At 39.9% G+C, this 15,233-nt stretch overlaps 1 protein-coding gene across 1 annotated transcript in view; it reads right to left on the reverse strand.

Annotated features, from left to right (window-relative positions):
• Positions 1-14,525, reverse strand: part of Fbxl5 (F-box and leucine rich repeat protein 5) — a 42,541-nt gene extending 28,016 nt beyond the window's left edge. The window contains exons 1-3 of the mRNA XM_050149914.1: positions 14,343-14,525; positions 4,009-4,224; positions 893-988 (exon numbers count right to left, since the gene is read on the reverse strand). Coding sequence (XP_050005871.1) covers positions 893-988; positions 4,009-4,224; positions 14,343-14,426 — 396 coding nt within the window. The 5' untranslated portion in view covers positions 14,427-14,525. The remainder of the gene's footprint in view (positions 1-892; positions 989-4,008; positions 4,225-14,342) is intronic.
• Between the last annotated feature and the right edge of the window lie 708 nt (positions 14,526-15,233).

The following is a 15,233-nucleotide window of genomic DNA, read 5'->3' on the forward strand; positions in this document are numbered from 1 at the left end:
TTTTTTTTTTTTTTTTTGGTTTTTCGAGACAGGGTTTCTCTGTGCCTTTGGAGCCTGTCCTGGAACTAGCTCTGTAGACCAGGCTTTTGTTTAGTTTTTGTTTTTTTTTTTTTCTTCAAACTAAAGCTGGAGAGATGGCTAGTCAGTTAACACAACTTGCTGGTCTTGCAAAGGGCCTGGGTTTGGCTTCTAGCACCCATATGGCGACTCAAAATCATCTGTAACCTCAGTCCAGGGAATCTGGTGTCATCTTTTGGCACACAGTGCACACGCAAACATATAGACAAAACACTCATACATGTAAAATAAAAATAAATCGAGAGAGAGGGGGAGAGAGGGAGAGAGGGGGGGGGAGAGAGAGAGAGAGAGAGAGAGAGAGGTCCTCATAGGATAGTTTCTCTGTATCTTAAGCTGGATACTCATTATGGAAAGAAGAAAAATTGTTTGCCATGTATTTACTGTACACTATTTCATATACATGAGGCACAACAGCGATAAATTTAAAACCACCATTTAATTATTCAAGTCCACTCAGGAAAAAAATACTAAAAGCTCTTTAAATCTAGCATACAGAAAATATTTAAAAATTTACAGAATCTTCTAAAGGTTACGAAAAATTAGTGACAATTATGAACATATATCACAGTGCTATCACACACAAAAATACATATTTCTTAAGTAATTAAATTCATTCATTCAGTGAAAGTAGCAACCTTTCTAAATAAAAATAAATTCTCACTGGACGCCATTCATGTTCCCAAAAGAAAACAGAGGATTCTGTCTACCAATAGAACATATTCTTTTTATGCATTATTTTGAAGAAATTGAGGCAAAAATTATATTTTCTATTAAATTATGAATATAAATCACAACAAAGAAAAACTCTGCTTACCTCTTCTTCCTCTTTCATGTGAGGAAGAAAATCTCTTGTAAAAGCCTCCAATCTCTCTTTCAGCTGTTTTGCATAATTTAACTGCTCATACTCATTCTAGAAACAAAGAATAATACACATTAGCAGGAAGTAAAGACATATATCATTAAAGCAGCACTCAGGAGAGAGCAGCAAATAGATCTCTAAGTTTGAGGCCAGCCTGGTCTCATACCAAGTTCCACACCAACCAGGACAATAAAGTCTCAAATTTACGTAAAAGTTTGCTTCGTTCTATGTTGCCTGATCACAGGAAGTCAACTTAGTCTTCTTTTAGCATAAACATGTCCTTAGAGTCAGGAGCACTTATTAACATGCCCCACACTGTACACTCAGCCTTGGCACCACCGCCCACTCACAGTCCTTAAATAATAAATAAGCTTTAAATTCTTTAGTAACCCTAATCTTTGGTTGTTTTTTATTAATTTTATTAAAATATAGCAAGTATATTTTAAAATATAGTATAAAAAAAGGTTTTATAATACATTTTATGCTATCCTAACAGATCACATATTACTATTACCATTTATAAAGGCAAGAAACATTTTAGAGTTCTAGATAATTCTCAACAGCCAAACATTTCTTCCACACATGAATTAAAATTACATTTCCCTGTAACTTATTCATCTGTTCTCTCCTCAATGAAAAATATGGGAAACTTACAAAACAATGAAATATTTTAAAAATATACTGATACTGTGGTGATTGAATGAGAATATTTCCCAAAGGCTTTAGCATCTGACTTTTGGTTCATAGTGGCACTGCTTAGGGGAGACTTGGGGGTGCAGCCTTGCTGAAATAAGTATGTCACTCAGGGCAGAATCTGAGAGATAAAAATTCTCATCATTTCCAGTTCAGTCTCTCTACTTCCTGCTTCCTATTTGTGGTTTAAGAACTGAGTACTCAGCTCTCAGCTGCCAGTTCCCATCACACCTACCTGCGCTCTCTCTCTCTCTCTCTCTCTCTCTCTCTCTCTCACACACACACACACACACACACACACACACACACACACACACACACACTGGAATGTTTAGGGACTCATTCCTCTGGAACTCAAAGCTCCAAATAAACCCTTTGATAAATTTTCTTGGCCATGGTATTTTATTACAGCAATAAAAAAGTAACCAAGACAGGTACTATTTCATTCTTTCTGTGGCCAGTTTTTTCCATTTAGATAATTTATTCAACTAATTTCCAATATTCAGCTCAAAGTTGAATTCTGCTGGGATTTTACACATCCTTTAAGCATTTCCATGTATGGCTTCCAATTGCACTTGTATGTTAATAAGTATCAAATTTGCTTTTCACACTAGTTCACTCTTTCTGCTCTTCAAATCTACCAGTATCTTCTCTTCCTATTAATACATGGTTATATTATGTAAAAAGTTCAGAATAAGGCTTAATCCCTAGACCTCTTTCATGTACAAAGTCTAATACAATTCTCTTTCCCCTTTCTTCTAGCACTTTATAAAATCAGAGTATTCCATTGGTCGTAGGTCCTACATAATTTTCAAGCATGTACCTTCCCCTATATTTTTTTAAAAAGCACTACTTTGGTTCAGACATTACTAACTACATAATACACGACTATGTTATAAAATACTAAGCGTACAAAGGAGCATTCAATAGAAAAGTTACCCTCCCTTCTGCAACTACTCAGTATGTTTTCCTCTACTAACCAACCACCTCCCCTCTGGATACAGACCAAGGGTTCCTCCTTCTACAGACTACTGGTAGAATTCTTTAGTTTGTTTTCTGGTCTTCAAAATTGATCCTCCAAGTGAAGGGTATATGGTGGCTTGATGGAGTTATAAACTCCTATGTTTCACTGAACTGAAAGGGTTAAATGAAGATTAACTTTCAAATATTTCTAAGACAAATATAATTAAGAAAATGTACATACATCCTTATCGTAAACTACTTTGTTTCTAAGATAAAAATCTCACTATGTATCCATGGCTGGCCGTGAACTAGTGAACCTCCTGCCTCTCCCTACTGACTACTGAAACCTCAGATGAGTGCCACCATTCATGCCATAAAACTGAAACCGTCATCTTTAACCACTGTGCTTCCTACAAGAGGGAAAAATAAAATACGTAAACACTATGACTTCCATTCCATTTTTTTCCACTTTACAGACTGCAGTCAAGACCTTTTATGCTAGCAAGAACTCTCCATCTTCAATTTTATTTTGTTAGTTTTGTTTGAGAACAGATCTCACTATGCAGCCCTAGCTGGCCTGGAACTTACTATGGCCTACCAGGCTGCCCTTCAACTCATAACGATTCACTTCCTTCTGACTCCAGATTGCTGGGATTAAAGGTATATGCTTCTAAATCTGGCACCATTTTTAATTTTAAATAAAATATATGGAACTGAAGTATTATTCTAAACAAAAATTATACCTTTAGTTATTAGTACCTACATTAATACCTTTGTTTTTAAGAATTCAACAAATGTTTGTTAACAATTTGGTAGTTAAAATTTCAACTTACAAAACTTTAAAATTTGGTAAACTTTATTAGGCATGACTAAAGGGCCAGTTCCAAAGACTCTTACCAGACTTGAGTTAGATTCTCTGAATCCTCTTTTCAATTAGGTAGGGCCTTAGATTCTGTCCTTAGCCTCTCAGGTCAATTTTGGTAAGAATCCTACTGAGGCAGTTAACAATAATCATCTGCTTTCAGTTTCTGACTATGGACGTATCTCATCACATCCCTTACTACTCTCTCAGCCTCAAGGATTTCATACCCTGGCTATCTCAGTAAAAATCCTGAAAAATTAATTCTTTTATCCTTTTGGTCCTAATGTTTTTTCTCAGTAATTTTCCATCCACTGGCTCTTCCTTGCTTCTTCTTGGCTCTGAACGCCTGTTTTTTCTTGTATTCAAAACTGACCTTTCTCTGCCTTACTACAAGCCTCCACTGTAATCATTCCTCATGAACAGCCTTTCTAGCCATCATGAATAAATTAAGCGTTTTTCTTTAAAATAATACCATTTACTAAAGTTGCTAATAAAAATTACAGAGGCAGAATGGCACTATATCCAACACTTACATATCAATTTTTCAACTCACCTTAACATTCTTCAGCCCCTTTTCAAAGAGACTAAGCATCTCGGAGAGTTTATTGTCAGAATGTACATTGTAGATGGTCTGACTGCGTTGCTGAAGTAAACCAATAATGTATTCATTCTCAATTTGCTCATGCATTTTAAACTCCTTGAAAGTAGCATATAGAGACTGCAGAAGAGCACGGAAGTCGTTGTTGTTGGAAAAGTTGGTTTTAGAAAGCTGAATAAAAATTTAAAAAGACAGTAAATAGATGCAAATAAGAGACAATGTAACAAGAAACTTCCAACGCATACCTAAAGTTTTGTTCATAGCAAAGTATTTCCTTTATATCAATTACATTAAAACACAAAAAAAGATGTTCATAAAATAATAATTCATAGTTGTATAATTTAAAAGTGCCCTAGACTAAGAATATGTTGGCTGGCATTCTCAAATACCTGAATATAAAGGAAAAATATCACATAGTTTACTTAAGTGAAAAGATCAGACCAAGTTCCCTTTACGCCTAAAAGGCCCTTTCTCTGTATCATAATATACCAAAGACACCTAGAAGGATAAGCCTGGGATAATGTGGCTTCTCTTCCTTAGTTCAAAATGTTCTTCATGCTCTTACACTACTACTATTTAAAAATTGGAAAATACTTCACTATAGTTTAAATTTCAGTGTCAAGATGAAACAGCTTAGGAAATAGTATAAAATATAGAGTTATTACAACATTACTAGATAATTTAAGAGAAGGGCACATACCCACACACCACACAGACGCACTTTTTTTTTTTTTTAGCGAGGGAGTCTGTATGTAGACCTGGTTAGCCTCAAACTCACTATGAAAACAAGGCTGGTCTTGAACTCACAGAGACCCATTTGCCTCTACACCCCAAGAACTGGGATTAAAGGCATGACCAACCACACTCACAAGAGAAGTATATTTTTAAGAAAACTGACAAAAATATGTAACACCTTAAGTATGCCATCGTTTTTTAAATTCTACTATTCAATTGGAGAAAAATTCCTATTCCAGTGTAATTCCAAGCTTTGACACTTAACAGAAAATTAAATTCTAACACTTAAATACACACATAAAAAAATTTGTTTCTGCTGGGTGGTAGTGGCACAGCTTTTAATCCCAGCACTGGGGGACGGGGGGGGGGGGGGGGGGGGGGGGGGGGGGGGGGGAGGCAGAGGTAGGTGAATTTCTGTGAGTTCAAGGCCAGCCTAGTCTACAAGAGCTAGTTCCAGGATAGGCGCCAATATTACAGAGAAACCTTGTCTCAAAAAAAAAAAAAAAAAACAGAAAAAAGAAAGAGAGCGAGAGCGAGAGCGAGAGAGAGAGAGAGAGAGAGAGAGAGAGAGAGAGAGAGAAATTTGTTTCAAAATTCAAAGTAAGCTAAGCATAGTGGCACATGACTTTAATCCCAGAGTTCAGGAGGCAGAGGCAAGTGGATCTCTGTGGGTTCAAGGCCAGCCTGGTTTACAGGGTTGACTATGCTCTGTCCCCTCATCCCCCACAGACTCATGTGCTTGAATGCAGGCTTCATAGGGAATGGCACTGTTGGGAGACGTGGACTTATTGGAATAGGTGTGGTCTTGTTGGAGGGAGACTTTGAGGTCTCATATAGGCTCAAGCCATGCCCAGTGTGCCAGTTCACCTCTATTGCTCGGGATGTAGAACTCTCAGCTCCTTTTTCAGCACCATGTCTGCCTACATGCTGCCATGCTTCTCACCATGGTGATAATGGACTAAACCTCTAAACTGTAAGACAGCCCCAATTAAATGTTTTCCTTTATAAAAGTTGCCATGGTCATAGTGTCTCTTCTCAGCAACTGAAACCCCAACTTAAGACACTGCTCTACATAGTGAGTTTCAGGAAAATTAGGGCTATATAGAGAGACCCTGGCAAAATAAATAAATTCAAAGTAATATTCAAAATCTTCCATTATCTTTATTAAATCTAATTTCTATTGTTCAATTTAATTACAAATTCATTTTAAGTGGGAAACAATTGGGTTAAATATAACAGGTAGAGATATAGATTAAAGGGCAAATGTTACTAACACCAAACTTCTTAGACTTCCTTTTCAAAGTGTGGTCCTGTCTTCCTGAAAAGGGGGGCACTCTAAGTGTCTTACTAGCCTTCCACAGCAAGAACTGCGGTGAAGAACACTGAAAAAGAGGACATTAAAACTGAAGTAAAGCCAATCTGCAGAGAAGAGAACTAAGTATCTTCTTTAAAAGGCAATAAGTATTAGCAAAAGAATCACAGAGATCCACAGATTACTAAGATTCCCTAAGAGACCCAGTTCTATCATTTATTTAGCTGGGTAACTTTTGTCTCTTAAAGTCTTTGATTCTACTTGATGCTAACTGGAAACAAAATGCCTATACTTCAAAGCATTATCATTGTTTAAAAATTAAATATTCATTTTTATAAATTTGGATAATTTTTGCTCTATTCTAATCATCAGTGAACAGCTATGATGGGCCAGATACTGTTCTTGATACATGAGAATACACAGGGAAAAAAAATAAAGATCTCCGCTTTTATGGAGCTGACACTCTACTGAAGAGAAGAAAATGAATAGTTAACCATAATACACGAATCAATCATCTAGCTCAGGGGTTGGCAACATTTCTTTAGAGTCAGACAGTAAATATTTAAATTTTCCCAGGCTAGAGGCCTACACCAGCCACTTAACTCAGCTGCTACAGCCCAAGGAGGAATCATAGCTAAAATGTAAGCAGAAGACTATTACTTTATTTCTATAAAATTTTGTATTTAATGACACTGAAGTTTAAAGTTTCATACAATTTTCACATGTCACAAAATAAGCTTTCAACTATTTAACAATGTAAAAATAATGCTTAGCTCTTTTCCACATTAGAAAAAATTATGGACAACAGACTTGAAGAAATTCACACTTCAGATTTTAAGAATGTTCTGAAAAACCACACGAGATTACAGCAAGCTTCATTAGTGGCTAATAGCTGCAAATAATACCATGGGTAGTTTTGTTTAAACCGGGTTTGGGGCTGTTAGGGAGGGCTTTAAAAGTCTTAGTATAAGAGGCTGGGTGGTTCAGCAATAAAAAACACATCCTGACAAGCACAAAGCTATAGGTTTGATCTCAAACCCAAAATGAAAAAAAAAAAAAATGATTGTTAGTAGACATGTGACATAAGTAAAAAGCATTAACAAAAGCCGTAAACTTTTGATGCCCACAAAGTATACAGTACACTGGAGACTTGAGAAAGTCCGTACAGTTAACAACTAGTCTGTATTTGAAAGTTACTAACAGAGTAGATCTGAAGCCTGTTTTTCTTCTATTGATACAAAAACTTAAATATGTAATGGATGTGCTAATAATTAGATTGAGTAACTATTAAACATTGTAAGTGTATACCATACCACTGTATATCCTGAATATATATAATTTTCTCAATTATATTTTAAAGCTAAAAATAAATCAGATTTGAAAAAGTGCTTTCTGGAAGGAAAAATAGTTTCATTTCTATTATATCCTTAATATTTGTTGCCATGATGAATACATGAACAAGATCAAAAACAAAGAAAAAAGAAAAGGGAAACGGGGTTCATTTTTGTTTGTTTTTGTTTTTCGAGGCAGGGTTTCTCTGTAGCCTTGAAGCCTGCCTGAACTCACTTGATAGACCAGGCTGTCCTTGAACTCATTGCCTCCAGAGCGGACTAAAGTCATGCACCACCACTGCGCAGCGGAAAGGGGGTTCTTAAGCTATGACCCCATCAATTTTTCTCCACATATAAATAATTTTGTTATGACAGCCTACAGTATGGGAAAAGATCTTCACTAACCCCACATCAGACAGCGGTCTGATCTCCAAAATATACAAAGAACTCAAGAAATTGGACACCAAAAGAACACATAATCTAATAAGAAAAATGGAGTACAGACCTAAACAGAGAACTCTCAACAGAGGAATCTAAAATGGCTCAAAGACACTTAAGGAAATGTTCAACATCCTTAGTCATCAGAGAAATGCAAATCAAAACAACCCTGAGATTCCACCTTACACCTGAAAGAATGGCCAAGATCAAACACTATGACAACTTATGCTGGAGATTGTCGGGGAAAGGGAACACTTCTGCATTGCTGGTGGGAATGCAAGCTGGTACAGCCCCTTTGGATGTCAGGGTGGCGATTTCTCAGAAAATTAGCAAACAACCTTCCTCAAGACCCAGTAATACCACTTTTGGGTATATATCCAAAGGATGCTCAATGGAGCCACAAGGACATGTACTCAACTAAGTTTATAGCAGCTTTATTTGTCATAGCCAGAACCTGGAAACAACCTAAATGCCCCTCGACCAAAGAATGGATGAGGAAAATGTGGTACATTTACACAATGGAGTACTACACAGCAGAAAAAAATAACGACATTTTGAGTTTTACAGGAAAATGGATGGAGCTAGAAAACATTATTTTGAGTGAGGTAACCCAGACACAGAAAGACAATTATCACATGTACTCACTCATGGGTGGTTTTTAAATATAAAGCAAAAAAAAGCCAGCCTACAAACCACAATCCCAGAGAACTTAGACAACAAGAGGACACTCAGAGAGACATACATGGATCTAATCTACACAGGAAGTAGAAAAAGACAAGATCTCCTGAGTAAACTGGAAGCATGGGGACCTTGGGGGAGGGGAGAGGAGGGAGGGGAGCAGAGAAAAATGTAGAGCTCAATAAATACCAATGAAAAAGTAATTTTGTTTTGGAATCAGGAGTTAGTGAATTTAACAATTAACAGAATATCCATGCTGTAGCTCAGTGGTAAAGCCTTTAGCATGAAGAAGGACCTGAAGTCAATCTTCAATACCATAAAATAAATAAAAAAAAAAAAAAAACAAGAGCTAGGGCACACACCACACAACTCTTCAAATATCTATATGAATGGTTTTCTCAAAATTTTATTTGCTTCTATAAAGATGTTTAAACACTTAAGATTTAGAAAAACCTGGACAGTATTTTAAGGTATACGGAAGCTTATAATGTGCTAGAGTCTAAAACTGTTTAAGTATTTGTTATTTCTTAAGACAACATTACAATATCGGTTTATCATACCCATTTTATAGATTAGAAAACAGGCTAGGAGAAATAATTTGTCCTCAATCGCATTAAATATTCAATAACGGAGATTCAGCTTCTGTAACTAATTTATGTCATAGATAAAATCTCTATCCCACACTGAAAACTATCTTTTTGGATCCAAGACAGTAACAGGTCAGAATAATTGCTCCAAAACAAAGGTCTCACTGTAAGGAACACAGTCCCCCCCAGGAGATAAAGGGGAAGATCTAGGGACAGTTTAGTTTGTCACCAATGGAGAAGTACCACTGACATAGGGTGGGGATGAGCCAAGAATGTGGCTAAAACATTTTACAATGCAGAGGACAGCCCCCACAACAAATTCTGTAGCCTAAATGTCAACTGTGCGTTAGCTGAGAAATGCTGCTCTAGGCAAGTGTTTCCCAAATATTGTTTACTACAAATATCTTGCCAGTCCCTCACTATATAAAATGGGTAAAACAATGCAATGAGATCCAAATAGAGAACAAACACTTCAAAGATAATTCCGGAAAAACTATCTCCCTCTATACTCTGGGAAGTATTCACAGTTCCACTTTCCTTTTCTAATGCTATGTCTAATGCACAAAGCTGATTTATGACCTACTAATGAGTCATAAGACATACTGTGAAAAACAAGGCTCTATGGTAGAATGAAAACTCAGTAGTCTACAGCAAAACAGTAACATGGTATATTTCATGGCTTTCTGTCTCAAGACACTGTACAGGCTAAAATATAAACGCTGGCCTAAAAACTGCCAAAAAAAATGTAATGTAAAGCCAGTAAGTTCAAAATAGCTGCAAAAAAAACTAAGAATCCAAACATTACCACCCCAACAGCACTTTTTTTATTTTCTGTCCAATTAGCCAGGCCATACTTTCAGTTAACCAGAGATATACACTCAATGAAGAAGCTTTAGTATGCTCTGGCCAAATTTACAGATGGAAAAGATGACCTATAACTGTTTTGCATAAAAACAGTAATAAGCAACAAGTGAGGAAGGCTAAAAACCATGGCTTTCAGAGGGAGAAAAAAAATCTAGGATTAAAATTCAGGTTCTGCTAATTGCTGAGTGAGCTAGGTAAGTTATTTAACCACTAAGACTATTTCCTCACTTTTAAATGTGGGATAACACTTGTCTTAGAAAGCTCTTGTAAGGATTATAAAAATAATGTCAGTATGTAGTAAGAATCCATTAAACTCCCCGTTTCTTCCTCTCAGCTCAAAATTCAGTATTATGTTCACTAAGCCAACCTTCCCAAATGCCAGTACATTTTTATAGGTGTACAGAATTAAAATGGAAAAAACAAAACAAAGCAAAACAAAAAACTGACCATAAAGCTACATTCAAGTTCCTGAAAGTAATCTATTCAACTTTGTATTTATCATCTTCTTAGTTTTGGTTATAAAATATCTTTTTTTATAAGTGATAAAAGTGAATGACACTTCTTAATATCCTTACTTGAAAAATTTAGGCACCCCTAAGTGCTTTCACCTGTTATTTTTAATGGGGGGAATTGCCTACATGTATGTCTAGGCACCACATGCCTATCTGATGCCGGTGGAGGACAGAAGGGAACATGAGATCCCCTAGAACTGAAGCTACAGACTATTGTGACCTGCCATCTTGGTGCTGGGAAGAGATCTCTCAAGACCCTCCCTTCACCTTTTTTATAACTTGTCTATGAACACATCTGGAGATCTCTAGAGACACCGCATAACTGTTCTCAGAAATCACTTCAGAGACTACTCCTCATGTTTACTGTGGACATGACCATATGCTTCCTCCCTTCTGCTCCCACTGCACTCTTCCTGGATTTCTGGGTTATCATAGATGGTAGTGTGTATGAAACTGGGGCCCCTAAGGAAGAGCACCCACATCTCACAATGACAACAGAAACTACTACAGGGCAGACAGAAAAGAATCAATAAATGGAGTTAAGTTTTGAGGATTAAGAGAATGCTGGAAACTGGGAAGAAATGGGAAAAGCATTAACTACCATTTGGTACAAATTTTAACTTCACATTCCAATATGGGAGGTCAGTGAATTATCAAACAAGATTCTCTGAAGACTGCTACAAAACACATCAAGAACTACTGTAGCTTCAATGAAGATAATTAAGCTGGGAGTCTTAATACTGACTGGGTGGTTACGGCTCTAGCTTACATAAGCCCTTACCTAAACCATCCAGACCTACAGGTATCAGACAGAAACAAACAATAGTTTTCCTTGAGCCAAAGGCCTGTTGTCTGCATAGCAGAGATAAAGATACCATACCATACCACCTTTTTCAAAAACAAAAAGACAAAAATACGAAATCAAAACAAAAGTGCACATACACACACACACACACTATAGTCTGTTTTTTTGTGGTTGAAAACTACTTCTGAGCAGAGTGTATATTCAGTGACAAGCCATTAGAGAAAATTAGGTATTAGTACAAATTGCTTCTAGGTTAGGGGTGGGACTTTGCATCCACTTCCCCTTCTCAAAGTCTGTATTTTGTCTGGATACATTTCTTTAGTATGAGAAAATCCACCGGCAATACATTAAACTATTATACAGCAATATTTAACATAATCTGTAACAATGTAATAATTCGCTAAGTATATTACTCAAAGCATAGAAAAACTGACTTGATGCTCCTAAAAAACTGTTTTATGAATATCCTATGTTTTACAAGTTCAATACTGTGAATACAACTGAAATCTTTAATGGTTTCGGGATGATATTTAGAATATAGTGAAATCACATACTCTGTAGCTTTTTAGTTTTAACCAAAGTCTAGTTCTCATTTTGCAGTTTTACTAGAGGTTGTTTGGGTCAGATTTCCTTGATCTAAGAAACTAAAAGTAGGATGACAACAACAAACCTCGAAATGACAAACTAATCAAAACAACTCAATTCTTTAAGGCTACTCTGCTGTCAAAACCAGTTATTTTCCCACGTTTGCTCACAAAGGACATCCAGAGAACCTTCACTGGCCATTGAAGAAATGATGGAAATTCCTATGCAGCTTTTTCCTTCACTAAATTACCTTGGTCACAGTTAAGAAAACTGAAACTGTAGTAATCTTGATGAATAAAAGCGATAATCTCAGTAACTACAACAAGCAGTTAAATCAGGATTGGTGACTTTTTTTTTTTTACAATGCTGGGAATAAATCAGTGGCAATTTCGACTAAAGCTATACCAAATCAAAAACGCTTTATTAAACTGGTTATGCAAGAGGAAACATTTAACTGAGAAGAATCTCATTTGACTCATTTTGTTCAGTCAACTGCATTTCCAAAATTTACTCAAATGTTCTCAAACACCAAAAAGAGATACAAAAATAATGACAATGCCCAGTCTGCTGACAAATGCTTGTAATTCTGGAGCCTGGAAGGCAGAAACAGGAAGACCAGGAGTTCAAGGTCAGGCTCTTAAAGGTTCTCAAGGCTAGCCTAGACTAGCAGAGAAAACTGTCTCCAGAACAGTATCAAAACAAAAACATAACTTCTTTAAAGAGAGACTGGGTAGTGCATTATAAATTTGATCATTTGGGAAGGTCATAATCCTTTGGCAATCTGAAACATCTTACATACTGAGAAGTTCCTAGGAAAATGGACAAACTGCCCACATTTTCCCTTATCGCCAGAGGGTCTCGGGACTATGGCTCGCCAAAACAAACCAGAGAAAAGCCTTGGATTAAACAGTCCTCATTAAATTCCTCTTCTGCTTCTTAAGAAGCCTGAAATTAAAGGATAGTGTGAGGGGAAAACATATTCAAAAGGTGAAGATTATAAAAACAAAACCACTAACTGAAACTGCAAGGCAATACTCTTCTGCTCAAGGGCTTAGCCAGCCGTTAAGCTTCTCCTGGGTGATAATCGCACTGTGTGTACCCCAGGCTCACCTGAGAGTTCAAAATTATACTTGATATATGGGTTCTATGCTCGGAGATTCCAACTTGAATGGCAGTCCAGGCATCAGGATCTTAAAGAACTATGGGGTTAAATTAACAAGCAACCAAGTGGAGAACCGTGATCCTAAGCAGTCCTGGCATTTAAAAGTACCCCTGACCTCGGACTGGGTTTGGTGTTTTGTTTTGTTTTGCTTTTTCCCAAAAATGGAGGGAGAGAAACGGTTGTGGGGCAGTAGTGCTAAGATCTGAAACTTCAAATTGCTGCTCTTCTGTGACCTACCAGTGAAGACACAGGGTTCTTTTCTAGCCCCTTTCTGGGTTGTAAGACAACTCTTGTTTGCTGTTAACAGTGGTGGTTATTCTATGCAATTTCTGAAAGCTCAATTTATTTCCATGTTTAATAATGACTTAACAGCTATTTATTTGTTTCATTTTTACAAAACACATGACTGCCCATAGTTTACACATAGATGACCTCCTATGTGTAAACACAGACAACCGACAATTGGGGATTTTAAGAATCATTGGAAAAGGGCCTCAACTCATCTCCACAAAAGTACTTCAACTTAGGCTCCATCAATTAAAAGTCCAAAACGCGTTCCACAGCAAACCAACTTTTCCTAGCCCCCCCCCCCCTTATCTGATCCCAGTAAAAAGTCCAACAGAGGATCAGCTAGCTCGCTGTCTTGAAACACAATCTACAAGGACTAAATATTCGAAGAAAATAAAATCTGGAAGGGGAAAAGCCAACCAGAAACGTAGAGTGCAGGTCTTCCCCGGCCCCTGTAGCGGGCTGGCTTACTGAACCAAACCAGTGCGACGCTGGCAGGGAAAACAAGCCCGCACCAGGGTCTGGGAGCCGCTGCCCGTGGAGCCAGGAAGCAAGTCACAGGTCCAGGCGGAGGACAGTGTTTGCAAAGCGACCCAAAGAGCCCGAAGGAGCCAGGAGGGCAGGACTGCGGTGGCGAGCAACCGCAGAAGCGGCCTGCAGAGGCGACCCGGGAGCCCCGGCGGGCGGGCGGGCGAGGGGCCGACCCGGGTCCCCCAAACCCTGCAGGGACAGCCGCGGCAGCTCCGGGCGGCCGAGAGCGCCCATCACCCCCCGCGCAGGCCAGACCCGCGAGCCAAACGCAGGGCAGGCGACGCGCGCCCCGAGGGCACGACCCAAGGCCCCGGCGGGAAGGTGCGGGAGCCGCGCGGCTGACGGGGCGCAGGCGGCCGCTCGCACGGCGCCAACGCAGGGGGGTTGCGGGAGGCTCGCAGGCCAGGCCGCCCGGAGCCCGCCCGCTCCTCCGCGCCGCTCTCCGCCCCGAGCTCCGTTACCTTGTCGCAGTAGCGCCCCACCAGCTGCTTCATCCGCCAGTGCGGGGCGGTGAAGACGTCCACTTCGTCGGGAAAGGGCGCCATCGCCACAGCCTTCGCGTCCGCCTCAGCAGCCGCGGCCGCCGCCTCTCCATAGACACCCTCGCCGCGGGGCAGAGGCGGCGCGCCCCCCTGCGCATGCGCCCGCCCCGTCGGCGCGCGCGCCCGGGCAGCTCCGCGGGCCGTGACGCGGGGGCGCGCGGGCCGCCGCCATGCGGTGCTGCAGCCCACGTGATCGGTGCTTTGGGGCGTACAGCTCCCACCTTTCGCTCTGCACGCTCCTTCCACGTTCTCTCCCTGGGCCGCGGAGAGACCGCAGCGTCACAGCTCCTGAAAACGCACCGTCTGAGGGCGGGGTCTTCAGGGGCGCCTCCGTGTGTGCTCCCCGGCCAGGGTGACTGGGAGCTTCCCAGGCACTCAGCGGCCATCGCTGCCCCGGGGTTTGCTAGTCAGGGACTGCTGGCCTTGGGCCTTGCTAGCCCGGCCTGCGCTCTGTGCCTGAGTGCTGGGGACATGGCAACCCCGGCGTGGAGCGTGGTGTGACGGTGGGAGGCTGGCCATGGGGGAACTGGAGATGCCAGAACGGGGACAGATACCTCGGCCCCCTGGGATCAACAACCCAGAGCGGTCAGATGAGCCTGGTGGGGGAAGGGCGAGCCTATATGGCACTCTAATAGGGAAAGAGCCTTAGCACAAATCCCGCCATTTTAAGCTGAAGAAGCTCAGACCGGGAGAAAGGGCCTTAGGTCTCGCCCCTACCCTTCACCCGTCCTCATTCAAGCCCTCCAGTAGACTTTTTTCCACTTAATGGCAGCAACGCTTATCTGTGGCGTTAGGACTCATGAAGAAATG

Source organism: Alexandromys fortis, unplaced genomic scaffold (assembly GCF_014885135.2).
Source record: "Alexandromys fortis isolate MF-2015 unplaced genomic scaffold, M_Fortis_MF-2015_v1.1 scaffold_0, whole genome shotgun sequence".
Taxonomy (NCBI): domain Eukaryota; kingdom Metazoa; phylum Chordata; class Mammalia; order Rodentia; family Cricetidae; genus Alexandromys; species Alexandromys fortis.